At 40.9% G+C, this 12,058-nt stretch overlaps 1 protein-coding gene across 4 annotated transcripts in view; it reads right to left on the bottom strand.

Annotated features, from left to right (window-relative positions):
- Nucleotides 1-12,058, bottom strand: part of POT1 (protection of telomeres 1) — a 72,081-nt gene that overhangs the window by 59,680 nt on the left and 343 nt on the right. The window contains exons 2-4 of one of the 4 annotated variants that reach the window (XM_083574492.1): nt 4,519-4,629; nt 4,177-4,249; nt 2,920-3,011 (exon numbers count right to left, since the gene is read on the bottom strand). The exons of 1 other annotated variant lie outside the window; for it this stretch is intronic. In XM_083574492.1, coding sequence (XP_083430618.1) covers nt 2,920-2,967 — 48 coding nt within the window. In that variant the 5' untranslated portion in view covers nt 2,968-3,011; nt 4,177-4,249; nt 4,519-4,629. Of the gene's footprint in view, nt 1-2,919; nt 3,012-4,176; nt 4,338-4,518; nt 4,630-10,402; nt 10,478-12,058 lie in introns of those variants that run through there. 2 more of the 4 variants (XM_083574493.1, XM_083574494.1) reach the window with 2 other exon arrangements.

Raw genomic sequence — 12,058 nt, 5'->3', positions numbered from 1 at the left:
TCCATCTTCCTTTCAATAAAAAATGAGAAATAACTCTGTAACAAAACAACTAAAAAATCCATGGGTAAAGTTTCTTACATATGAACCACAACCTGCCTTTAAGAAATGGGGAGGGAAAACCTTAAGCATTTGTGGACAATCTTCCTTAGTTATCAAAAAGGCACCTAACTCAGGCACGATATCTGCTTGATATTTCAAAGAAGCGATTTTAAACTGTCTTTCGTTGAGCCTTTGGCTAATTAAACAATCTGGCCATTTAAACTGGGGTGTGTGTGTTGTTTTTGCTTGTTTCCATGGTTTGTATTTTTGTGTTTTTATACTGTAAACCACCCTGTGATCCTCGGATGATGGGCAGTATAGAAATTGAAAGAATGAATGGAGGAATCTCCAATGAACTCAACATGGCATATGTTCCAAAGAGCCACACACAGGACTGCAATGTACATTTCTAAAATTGGTGTAAAGTAAGTCGTAAACCAAAAGAGCTACGCTCCTGGATATTTCATTCCCGTTCCAGCATTTTGAGATGTTACTGCACGCACAAGTTATTTTGGAGTTTGGTTGCCAAGTCAGGGTTGGACAGCTGACTAGACTAAATCCCCCAATTTAATGGGGATAAATTTTAGACTGGTGCAGAATGAAGTAGTTCAGAATGTAATCTAATAATTTCTTAAGTTTTACACCAAGATGGCTCCGCAACTTGACTGTCTAGTTCACGAAGAATGGTGCTTTTGCTCTTAGCACTAAATTATGAAATGCACCCATTACCAATACAGAAATTCATAACACAGGTATATCTTCTACATATGCCTAATATGCAAGCATCAAGCACATTTGGTGCTATATACTGTAATTTTTTGAAAATAGTGGTATTCATAGGAGCAACAATATGCATATACTCTCCTATGTTACCGTTTATGTCTCCCATTGGGGAACCCCGAATTCCTTGCATTGCAATTTACTATTTAAATCAATGACTTTTTTAAAAAGAAAGAAAGTAAGTTCAACAGGCTTGCTAAAATGGCCTGATCACTAAATTTTGAGTTTTTTTAAAGGAACTGAGATTATCCTCCCTCTATCATATTCATAGTAAGCCTCTTAAAAACCACACGCACAAGTCCACATAACCACGGCTCAAGTCACAAGGGAGGTGTGAATATTCTGTTGCTAGTTCAACTCTGTTTGAAGTTTCCAGCTCAAGGGCTGTAGTTTCCAGTACAGGTCCTCAGTACTGATCTCTGTGATCTCCTAATTGGTGCTTTGGGCCTTGTTTTACTACTTCTCCTTTTATCAAGAAGGGCGCAAAGCGCTAATTAAGTTTCAGACACTTTAAACGATGTGGTAGAAGAGTTAACTTGAAATCATTTCTCAGTGCCCAATCTATACTATAATACTGGCAGGTAGACCACCACTACCACAGGGCCCTTTTTTTCTTTTCTTTTTTCCTTTTACACATCTTTTGCTGTGCTGGGATAAAAGTCAGCAAGCAAAGCTGCTCATTACAAATGGGGGGGGGGGACTAAATAGAATGACAGAGGCATGGCCGGTAATTAACATAAGTTTCAACTGGGCAGATAACTAGTCTTAAGATGTTTACTTATAAAGGGCATTTAGGGAAAAAAGGAGTGTTCAGCTATTCAATACCCTTTTGAAATGTGGCTTTATTGGGGGGGGGGTGTTATTGGGTTATTGTTCTTCTTTTGATTTTATATATTATGATCATTTCTGTGAACCACCCTAAGAACTCTGGGTATAGGGCGGTATATAAATTCAATAAGTAAGTAAGTAAGTAAGTAAGTAAAGTTTTCTTGGGGTTGACCTACTGAAATCAATAGACCTAACTTAGTCATGGACAGTAATTTCAGTGGGTCTACTTAGAACTTAGTTGAAGACCACCCATGGCTCATACTGGACTTCAGAAAGAGAGGCTAAATAGAAAGTCAGGTAGTTAAAGCTGGAAAACAGTTTTAAAGGCAATCCCAGTTGTTCCAGAAAGTGTAGATAATGGGTGTCTGCTGTATCTCAACAAGAATGCTGTTCCATGGAACAGGCAGCCCCACTAACCAGTGTTAGAATCTCAAATATATAAGCTGGGAGCCAAATGGCTCCTTAAGACAGAGTTACAGTCGCCAAAACAGAACGTCTAGTTGCCATTTGGGGGGCCAGACAGATCAAAAGTCATGTTTTTCAATACAACTTTTTGGATCCTGAAATTCATTCTGATTGCACCATTAGAATATCACAGATAGAATGCTACAGGATGTGTTGCTAGTGTGTGAAAACAGTTGAGATCCAAGGATCCCAAGGCATGCAGCTCCAAATGGTGCAGACATTAAGCAAAATGCGCCTGCTGGCTTTCAGACGCTGTAAATTTACCTGCTATGCATTACTGTGGAGCAGGCTTCTGAGATCCATAGGCCTTGAAGGAAAAACTTTCCTGCAGAGCAGATGTCAGTGACCTGTTGGGTATGTAAGTAACTACAGCAAGGGTTGGAAACTTGTGCTCCTCGCCAACCACTGGTCATGTTGGCTGGGGCTGATGGAAGCTGGAATCCGACAACATCTGGTTCCCTGTCACTGAGGTGGAAGACAAAGAGTACTATTTTGAAGAGGTGTTTCTTTCTGTTTTGCCATTAGGTGATGCCATAGTGCTGTTCAAGCAAACAGTACTATATCAGATTCCAGTGACGAAAAGGAACACAAATACAGCTTTAATACACGAAATGCGTGGGTGAATAGCACCCAGGGATTTCGGGCCACAGAGGCTACTTATTTGAACACCAGTCAGCACCTTAACCCGGTCAAAAAGGCAGCCGCATGCATTGATCGTGTAAACACACTTAGGTCAACAAAATCAGTAGAAAAACAGTTCACAAGAAGAAATAAACATCTAAGAATGAAAGAAATAAAAGCATTTACCCCTTGATGTACAACGCTGGCACAATCCTCTGCCAACTTCCCAAACATATAAGTATTGATAGCACCGGCCTTAGAACATGGGTTTTCTGACTCTGAAAGACACACAGGAACAGTGACACTGTAACATTTATCTGAATATACTAAAGGAAAGCCTTGCAGCTCTGATTTCACAAGGGTATTGCAAATGCTGAGAGGCCAGGGACATTAAAATACACTCATGCCTGTGAGCTATGAAACTAAGGGGGGGGGGATCTCTGTACATAAGGCAGCTCCCGAAAGGCCAGAGTAAGGACCACAAAATGAGCTCTAGTCTACCAGGCAATCAATGAAGCACACAGCAGCAGGTTGTAGTTGAAAGTCCAGATAACCTTGCTGGCGAGGACCAACATCAAAAGACAAGATGTATGATAAGGATGGTGAATTTTTAAAAAGGGTAGAGGAAGGCCTAGCCTCTGTTGTCTATGCTCTGGTAACTTTTAGGATAGACTGCTGCAATGCATAATATGTAGGGCTGCCTTTGAAGATGGTTTGGAAATTACAGCAGGTGCCGAATTCAGCAGGGAGATGGCAAGCTACCAATTCATTTCCTGGCTTGATTCAAAGTGCTGTTTTTGACCTATAAAGCCTTCTACAACTCAGGACCGCAGTAACTCCAGGACCACCTCTCCTCCTATGAACCAACCCTGAGCAAGAGCTTATCATTCAAGGCCCTTCTTTGTGTGCCCCCTGCAAGGGAGGTATTGACAAAAGAGCAGGCTTCTCAGTCACGACTCCCCAGTTATGGAATGCTCTCCCAAGGGAGGAGCCCCCATTACTTATTTAGGCCCAGGCAAAAACATTTCTTTTTCAGCAGGCCTTTAGTTTTTGATAATCCATGGTCTCCTTCAGTGGGATGGGATGTTTTAGACCTTCCTTTTTCCAAAATATGAACGCTTCAGATTTTGCTCTCTTAGTGACATGTTGGTTTTACTGTATTTGTTATTCTTTTTCTGTTGTAAAGTGGTTTGAGGTACTTTGTTTAAAAAGTGAACAGTAAGTTAAATAAATAATATTATAATTTGAAAAATACTTTTTGAGTTCAGAATTCCAGATACCTCCTCAAATCATCTCTCCCATTTGTAAAAGCATATGACACTGGGTTGTTGTTTTTTTTAGATCTTCCACTATATCTGTTATTCTCCCCTTTATTACAGTCCCACAACTTTTGCCTGTGGTGCACAACTAGCACAACCAATAACTAACTATATGTTAAAATACCTTGAAGTATAATCTTGAAGAAAGATGTCCCATTTCCCACTTTACTTAATGGATAGGAAGCAGCAACTGTTCCCTGAAATGAGAAATTTGGGAGGGGGGGGTTCGGATCTAATTAGCAAGTCGAAAATATTTCCAATAGAAAATATCAATCATGTTCATTACTTGACCCAGACTTTCGGATATGTGCAATATCTCCGCAACAGCAGCGTCGCATCAGGTTTTACAGTGGCAGAACAATTAACGAAGTGCTTCATAAAATATACAAACCTATAATTGCTTTCTTCATCTGTATCTAATAACCTAACTGCAATCCTGAGCAGTCAATCGTCAGTCTCATTTTACAAATGGAGAAGCATGGCGAGACCAACTGCTCAATATCTGTCCGCTACTTTCTGGACCAAAGAATGTTGGTAGAACAGAGAGTCCTGTACCTCTCAAGAGAGTCCTCAATAACTTCCAAATAAATGGCAACATTCCTTTTTATGGTTTGCAGCTGACCAACAAAAGCTAGGCTTCTAGCTGCATGATGGCCACTCCTACTCCAACTACATCCCATATTCATTTGTGCTCTGCATAAAACACGACAAACGTAAACCCTCTTCAGGTATTCAGCCTCCATTCCCAACCCTTGTGCCAGCCCCATGCTCCAATATCCCTGTGGGAAAGTCTGAAGGGACTTTTTAAGCATGTTTGGTTAAGCAGAGGTGGGGAATCTGTGGCCCTCCAGAGATTGTCGAACTACAGTTTCCATCACCCCCAGCCAATAACTGCCAAGGACAATGGGAGGTGTAGTTTAGCAACATCTGGAGGGCCACAGGTTCTTCACACCTGGCTTAGGAGCTTCCCAACAGACAGGGATCCTGTATTATCTTCCGCAGAAACTGCTGCTTGCCTTCTATCACTGTGCCATTGAGAGCGTGTTCACTTATGGCTTATGTGTGTGGTACGGAAGCTGTACTACCCAGGACAGGATGGGATTGTGCAGAGTTGTTAAGGCAGCAGAGAGCATTGTTGGCTGCCCACTCTCCACCTTAGAGCAGATTTATGCCACAAGGTGCCATAGGAAGGCACTGGACATAGTAAAAGATCCATCACATCCTGGTCACTGTCTCTTCGAGCTCCTGCCGTCGGGATGGAGATACAGGACGATGAAGACAAGAACGAGCCGTCTTAAGAACAGCTTCTTCTCCAGAGCGATCTCGGCCCTGAATGGGAAGCCTGGACTTTGAAAGTCATCTAATCTTCCTTGCTGTACTATACTGTATTGTTTTAATTAGTGTTTTTATGGAGCAGTCAAGTAATTTCGTTGTCCCTGAGAGGGAGCAATGACAATAAAGATATTATTATTATTATTATTATTATTATTATTATTATTATTATTATTATTACAGTGTTTCCCAAACATGGGTATCCAGCTGTTGTTGGACTGCCATCATCCCTAGCTAGCAGGTCAGGGATGGTGGGAGTTGTAGTCCAAAAACAGCTGGAGACCCAAGTTTGGGAAACACTGCTGTATTATCAGAGCTCCTGTGTGTAAACAGGCTTTTAACCTGGTCAGCTTAATGCCCTTTGTAGCCCACTCCAGGCCTTCCCACTCAAAGCAGAACAGTTTGAATGGAATGTACACACCTAGTTGCACACTGTGATGTTAGGATGTGGGTCTAGTGCAGGAGCCCTCAGCTGTCTACACACTTTTTGCCCAAAATTTCCAGCCCAAATGCCCAACAATTTTCAGCCCAAAATACTGCTCTTTCTTGCTCTGCATATCCCCCTCTCTCAGCTAAGAATTAATTCCTGTGCATATGAAAAAACATGGCCCATCTGAACCTATGCCATGGCAGCCTTTAACTTTTAAGGAGTTTGGTGTTTTAAATTCAGTAAATGTTTATTTATTTACATGAGCAATTCTCATGTAACCAAATAGTTTGTCAAACTGTGTCGTGTTTCAATACTGTTACAGAAAATATCTTTAAAAATCATTGGACTGGTTCTAGAGTCATTGTTCTGTGAATGGAAAGGCTCCTTCCATTTGTGGGAGGAACATTTGCCCAGCAGTTCCCACTTAACGAAGTCCAAGGGAATTAGTTTTTGCTGATTCACTCTGTAGTGACTAGCAAAACCTAGCCATGCTGTTCTGGAGGGTCCCCCAACAATCCAGAGCTGATTTTCGGGGGCAGGAGGAGCAGGAATGTGTAAAAATCACCTCCCCTTTCTTCAGCAGAGCATCGCATAAGCATAAGAATGCCACCGATTTGGGCTCCAAACCTAGCTTCTACATTTGGTCTCTCCTTCCTTGGAAGCTTTTAAGCAGAGGTTGGATGGCCATCTGTCATGGATGCTTTAGCTGAGATTCCTGCATTGCAGGGGGTTGGGCCAGATGACCCTAGGGGTCCCTTGCAATGGTATGATTCTATCATTCTTTAAAAAAAAATAAAGATTTTATACAACTCTAAGATTCTATGATTTCTCAGGATAGACCAACCAAAAGTCCACAGTTTTAAGCTTGCCATGGTGAATTTTCCACTGCTCTCTGCGGATCATGATGCGCCCAACCTTTCATCCCAACCTTGGGGCAGAAGAGTGGGCAAATATGGTCCCTGCAGATCTGTTTCACTTTGTACTTAGGAGCAGTGTTCAAAATTTGCCAGGCGTGTTTCGCACCTGGCTGTCGGTCACTTGTGACCAATAAAGATGTCTGGGTGCCAGGATGGCACCTGATGTTTGCACTATCTTGGAGGTGCATACCTGGGGATCCTTGGATCTTGACTGCTTTCACATACAGTGGTACCTCGGGTTACATACGGTTCAGGTTACAGACTCCGCTAACCCAGAAATAGTACCTCTGGTTAAGAACTCTGCTTCAGGATGAGAACAGAAATCGTGCTCCGGCAGCGTGGCGGCAGCAGCAGGAGGCCCCATTAGCTAAAGTGGTGCTTCAGGTTAAGAACAGTTTCAGGTTAAGAACGGACCTCCGGAACTAATTAAGTACTTAACCCGAGGTACCACTGTACTAGCAACACATCCTGCAGAATTCTATCTGTGATACTTTAGCTACACAACGAATTTCAGGAACCAAAAAGTTGTACAGAAACGACAACTGCCAATCAGTCTGGCCCCAAAATGGCAAATAGGCATTCTGTTTCAGCAACTGTAACCCTGGTTTAAGGAGCCATTTTACCTAGCTTATATATCTGAGCTTCCAACACTGCTTGGGAGTACTGCAAAAGAGCAAGGCAACTGTGGGGATGCTCCAAGCTACCCAATTCAGAATGTGGACCAGATCCGGAAATAATTTTCCTCCCTTAGCTTGATACATGGCATATTCTTTGTCTCTCTCAAGAATAGTGGAATTTCTTGAACACTGCGCATGTTATACACAGCTGAAGGAGTCAGGAGTAGTTAACAGACCTGTGTATTAAACTGCCTGAATTACAACTTGCCTTTTTTCCTCTGGCATCTCTCCTTGTACACCAAGGATATATTTGTCTGTTCTGAGCCTATGTATTACACGGCAATCACACTTGAACAACAGTAAATATGCAGTACAACCACTGTGATCATCATAATATATTTGAAAGCTGCTTCCAGGTAGAAAGCAGATGTGCGTCCTCCAGAGCAATCCCTGGCACATTAGCAGATGCCCCAATAACTGCTTCTGTCAAATTAACAAGAGCTAGTTTCCTTGTTAACCGTGTTCTTTGTGCCAGCCTTTCACAGTCACCTAGTTTGTTTGCTTCTTCAGGCAGCTTTCAGATGCATTAAATTCTCTCCTCACCATGAGGCAAGTTTCCTCAGAGGAAATTATCTATCACAATCAAATGGAGTACTGAACATATATTTTGCGCCAGCGCAACGAGAAATGGCCTCTCTTTGAACACAAACCAACTGTGGCAGTGATCTTTAACAACTTTAAACGGCATTCTCCCCCCCCCCCCCCATCTCCACCTCGGTGCCCCATATCTATTTTAGAAATCAGCCATAGATTATATTCCTGTACCAATACATTCCACAGGACTGGGCTGATGACACTAAATGCTTGGTTTCTTGTTGTTGTCAGATGCGCCTCGACAACTTGGGGGATAAGCAACAACTCTCCTGCAGATGATCTTAGTAAACAAGCTAAGATATAAGGGTTTAGGTGACCCATAAGGTACCCTGGACTTAAGTTGTACAGGGCCTTGTAAATTAACACAAAGACTTTGAACCTGGCTCAGTAGTAGATGGGCAGTCAGTGCAGATGTTTTAATAAGGGTGTCACACGTCGTCAGCAGTGTTAGAAACTCAGATATATGTAAGCTAGGTTCCAAATGGATCCTTAAACCAACGTTACAGTCGCCAAAACGAAATGTCTAGTTACTATTTTGGGGTAAGACAGCTTAAAGGCATGATTTTTCAAATGATGGACCAACTGTGATTAATTCTCAGTTAAACATCTGGCCAGTTCAGATGATAACCTTGAGCTAAGTTAAGAACTTTGAGGACTTAAAGAAGAAAAGTCACTTGATCCAGGTCCTATTCAGACCTCTTTTTCCTAATGGTGGCTATACTTCTGCTCAGGCTGCACAGAAAAAAGCATTTTGGTTCCTGAAATTCATTCCGATAGTGCAGATAAAATAAATCTGATAGAATTCTACAGGGCGGGGTATGAGTGTGTGAAAACAGTCAAGATCCAATGATCCCCAGGCATGCACCTCCAGATGGTGAAGCTGCCCAGGCGGCTTCAGTTGGTCGCAGGTGGTCAAAAACAAGGTACAAAATGCACATGGCTAATTTTGAACACTGGTTGTTTAAATGCCCCCCTCAGCAAGTGACTAATGTTTCTTGACCAGAGGGCCATGTTCACTCTTGTCCTCCTGCTGGGGAGGGGGGGATGTGCATGCTGGCAGGTGTGGCCACAGTTAAAAAAGAAAGAAAGAAGGATGCAGCCCTTTTTGAAACGTGTGGCTTTCAACCCAAGCAGAAGACACACTGTATACCCTACAACCGTTCTCCATGCCTCACTGAAGGAAGGTGGAAGTGGTAGCTCAAACACTGATATGTTGCCAGAGTCATTATCCAAAAGCTCTCTTCCCAAACTGCAGCTTATTAATAGAAAACTGATATTGAGCCTTCGACCTGCTTACACCCTCCATACCTCTCCTGAAGCACTACATCCAAGGAATGTCTCCAATGTATGAAGATAACTACTGTGATCTTCATGCGCTAGAGATAAAAAGGTATTCCTGGAGAAAAGAGTGTGAATTAAAAATACCTGACATCACAAAAATTCATGAGTCTTTTTAACCTCCATTTTACCCTACATAAAGAGTAAAAGGTTGTATTGATTTTTTCTTTTGTAATCCTCAGTTTGCTGTGACGCGAAAATACAATATTTGGCTTTATGCTGTACATGGAGATAAAAGTAGCAAAGAAACAGTAATGATGACTGAATTGCATGCTCTCGCTGAAAAGCTTTTTTCCACAGCAAACAAAATTCATGTTTAACAGTACTATTCTCAGCTTACATCCCCAAGTGCCAGTAATGATAAAAGGCTTTAAAATTAAATTCATCATCATCATCAAATTAAAGCAAACATGTTGAAGAAGACTGGTCTCATGTGTTCTACTCTGTAAAGTTTATACAAGAGGCCTAATGTACCACCAGCACTAAGCACTTGAATTTAGAACACATTTGAAGCCACAGATGGAGCAACACAACACGTATTCCTTGTTCTGAAACAGCTACTAGACAGCTGAAAATTATTGCTGCAAACTGTGCTGATTTTATGTTGAGGAAGTAAAAAAGAAAAGTTACATTGTGGTGCAGTTCCTCCAGTTTTTTGAAAAATGTCCATAAATCTGGAAGACTCCATTGATTCTTTTATAAGAAAAAAGAACTCCATTAAGTCACCAGACTGGAAATTTTTTTATCACAACACTTTTTTAAGTTTATGCCTTAAATGAAAAGCTCCCAAGCCATCTATATTTTTCTTCCAAGTTTACTAATGGTTCCAGTAATAAAAAAGCAAAATAGAGAGAGCATGCTATGACTATATAGATAAGACAAAGCACAGGATATTTTTAATTTTAGCAACACTCAGTTAAGACTTACTTGCAAGTAAGCTTGTTCAGGATCTGACTATCAGAGTAGGGCTACCATGTCTCCAAAAACGAAGTGAGAATAGACAGGGAGCAGTATACAAATTTAATAAATAAAATAAACATTCACAAGTACAGTGGTATGTACCTCGGTTGTCAAATGTAATCTGTTCCGGAAGACTGTTGGACTTTCGAAATGTTCGACAACCGAGGAGCAAAGGGCAGCTGGCCAAGTCAATGGAAAAAATAGAAAAACACACAGCGGAAGCCATTCGACTTCCGCGACATGTTCAAAAAGGGAAGCAATTACTTCCGGGTTTTTGGAATTCGGGTACCAAATCGTTCGGCTTCCGAGATGCTCGAAAACCAAGGTATCACTGTAACTTGTTACAATTTTTAACTGATTGAGAAGTGCACTTAAAATTACTAGCTTCTGCTTAAAACGTCTACAAATCAGGAGTGGTTCACATGTATATGGGAGCCTTCACATCCTTAGGGCAGGAAAGATCAGTAGAGCAACTCTCAGGAGTGTTCAACTAATGGAACCCAAGTTAACTTAAATCTATAAGAAGCTGATGACTACAGAAAGAAGGCAGGCAAAACTATTGCATAAAAGAAAATTTGAAGCAACTGTCACTGAGAATGTCACTAGATCTTGCTCAGCACTAACCTAGTGATAAACAGCTTTGAGGGTTGTTGTTGTTTTTACCAATAAAGCGGTGTATAAGTTTTATGAAACAATAAAATATTAAATAAATAACCTAAGAACAACACTGCTGGAGCAGATGGAAGGCCTATCTAGTCTAGCATCCTGTTCTCACAGTGATGAAACAGATGTCTACAGGAAGCCCACAAACAAAAACTGAGTCTCTCCTAGAAATATGCAGCAACATAAAGCCTATTAAAGCTATTCCCATGGCCATACACTCAACCGTCCTTTAAAAATAGCAAGAAAAGGCCATGGCAATGCTACACAACTTGTGACCCATGAAAATGATCCCAGGTCCCAGTCATGTACTGCGGAAGGCAGGAGGTATTGTTTTGCTATTTTTGTTTTGACTATTGTTTTTACCTTGTATTTTATCCTGTGAACGGCCCTGAAATTTTATGATGAAGAGCGGTATATAAATCAAATTAATAACCAGTCCTTTTTTCTGGGGGTACCTGAACATTATTTAAAGAGATATTATAGTATGAAGAATCTGCGAGCAGGATTTGAACTATGATCAACAGAAAAAAACTGGTTATTATTGTGTTATGGTTATGATATAAAAGAGGGAAATAGGGTGCAGCAAAGGAGGGGGGAGAAAAACATGGGAAATGGGATGTGAAGTCTATATTATACAGATAGATAGATAGACAGACAGACAGATGTATTGGAATTCTATGTGGAATCTGTAGAAATTTAATAAAATATATTTGGAAATTTAAAAAAAGTTTACCTGAAGTCGAGATACACGCGCGCGCACACACACATATATAACATACACACACACGTATGCGTGTGCGCGCACACACACACACACACACACACACTTATTGGAATTCTATGTGGAACCTGTAGAAATTTAATAAAATATATTTAGGAATTTTTTTAAAAGTTTACCTGAAGTTGTTATGTCGAGACAAAAAGAGAGACAGAGATACATAAATATACATGCATATGCATGCGCGCACACACACACACACACACACACATACACACACACACACACACACACATATACATAAACACAAAAATATTGAAATTCTATGTGGAATCCCTAGAAATTTAATAAAATATATTTGGAAATTATTATTTTTT

The sequence above is a fragment of the Podarcis filfolensis genome (assembly GCF_964270895.1).
Source record: "Podarcis filfolensis genome assembly, chromosome: 10".
NCBI classification, from domain to species: domain Eukaryota; kingdom Metazoa; phylum Chordata; class Lepidosauria; order Squamata; family Lacertidae; genus Podarcis; species Podarcis filfolensis.
The sequence above is the reverse complement of the archived record's forward strand: the minus strand, read 5'-3'. Positions and strand labels throughout refer to the sequence as shown.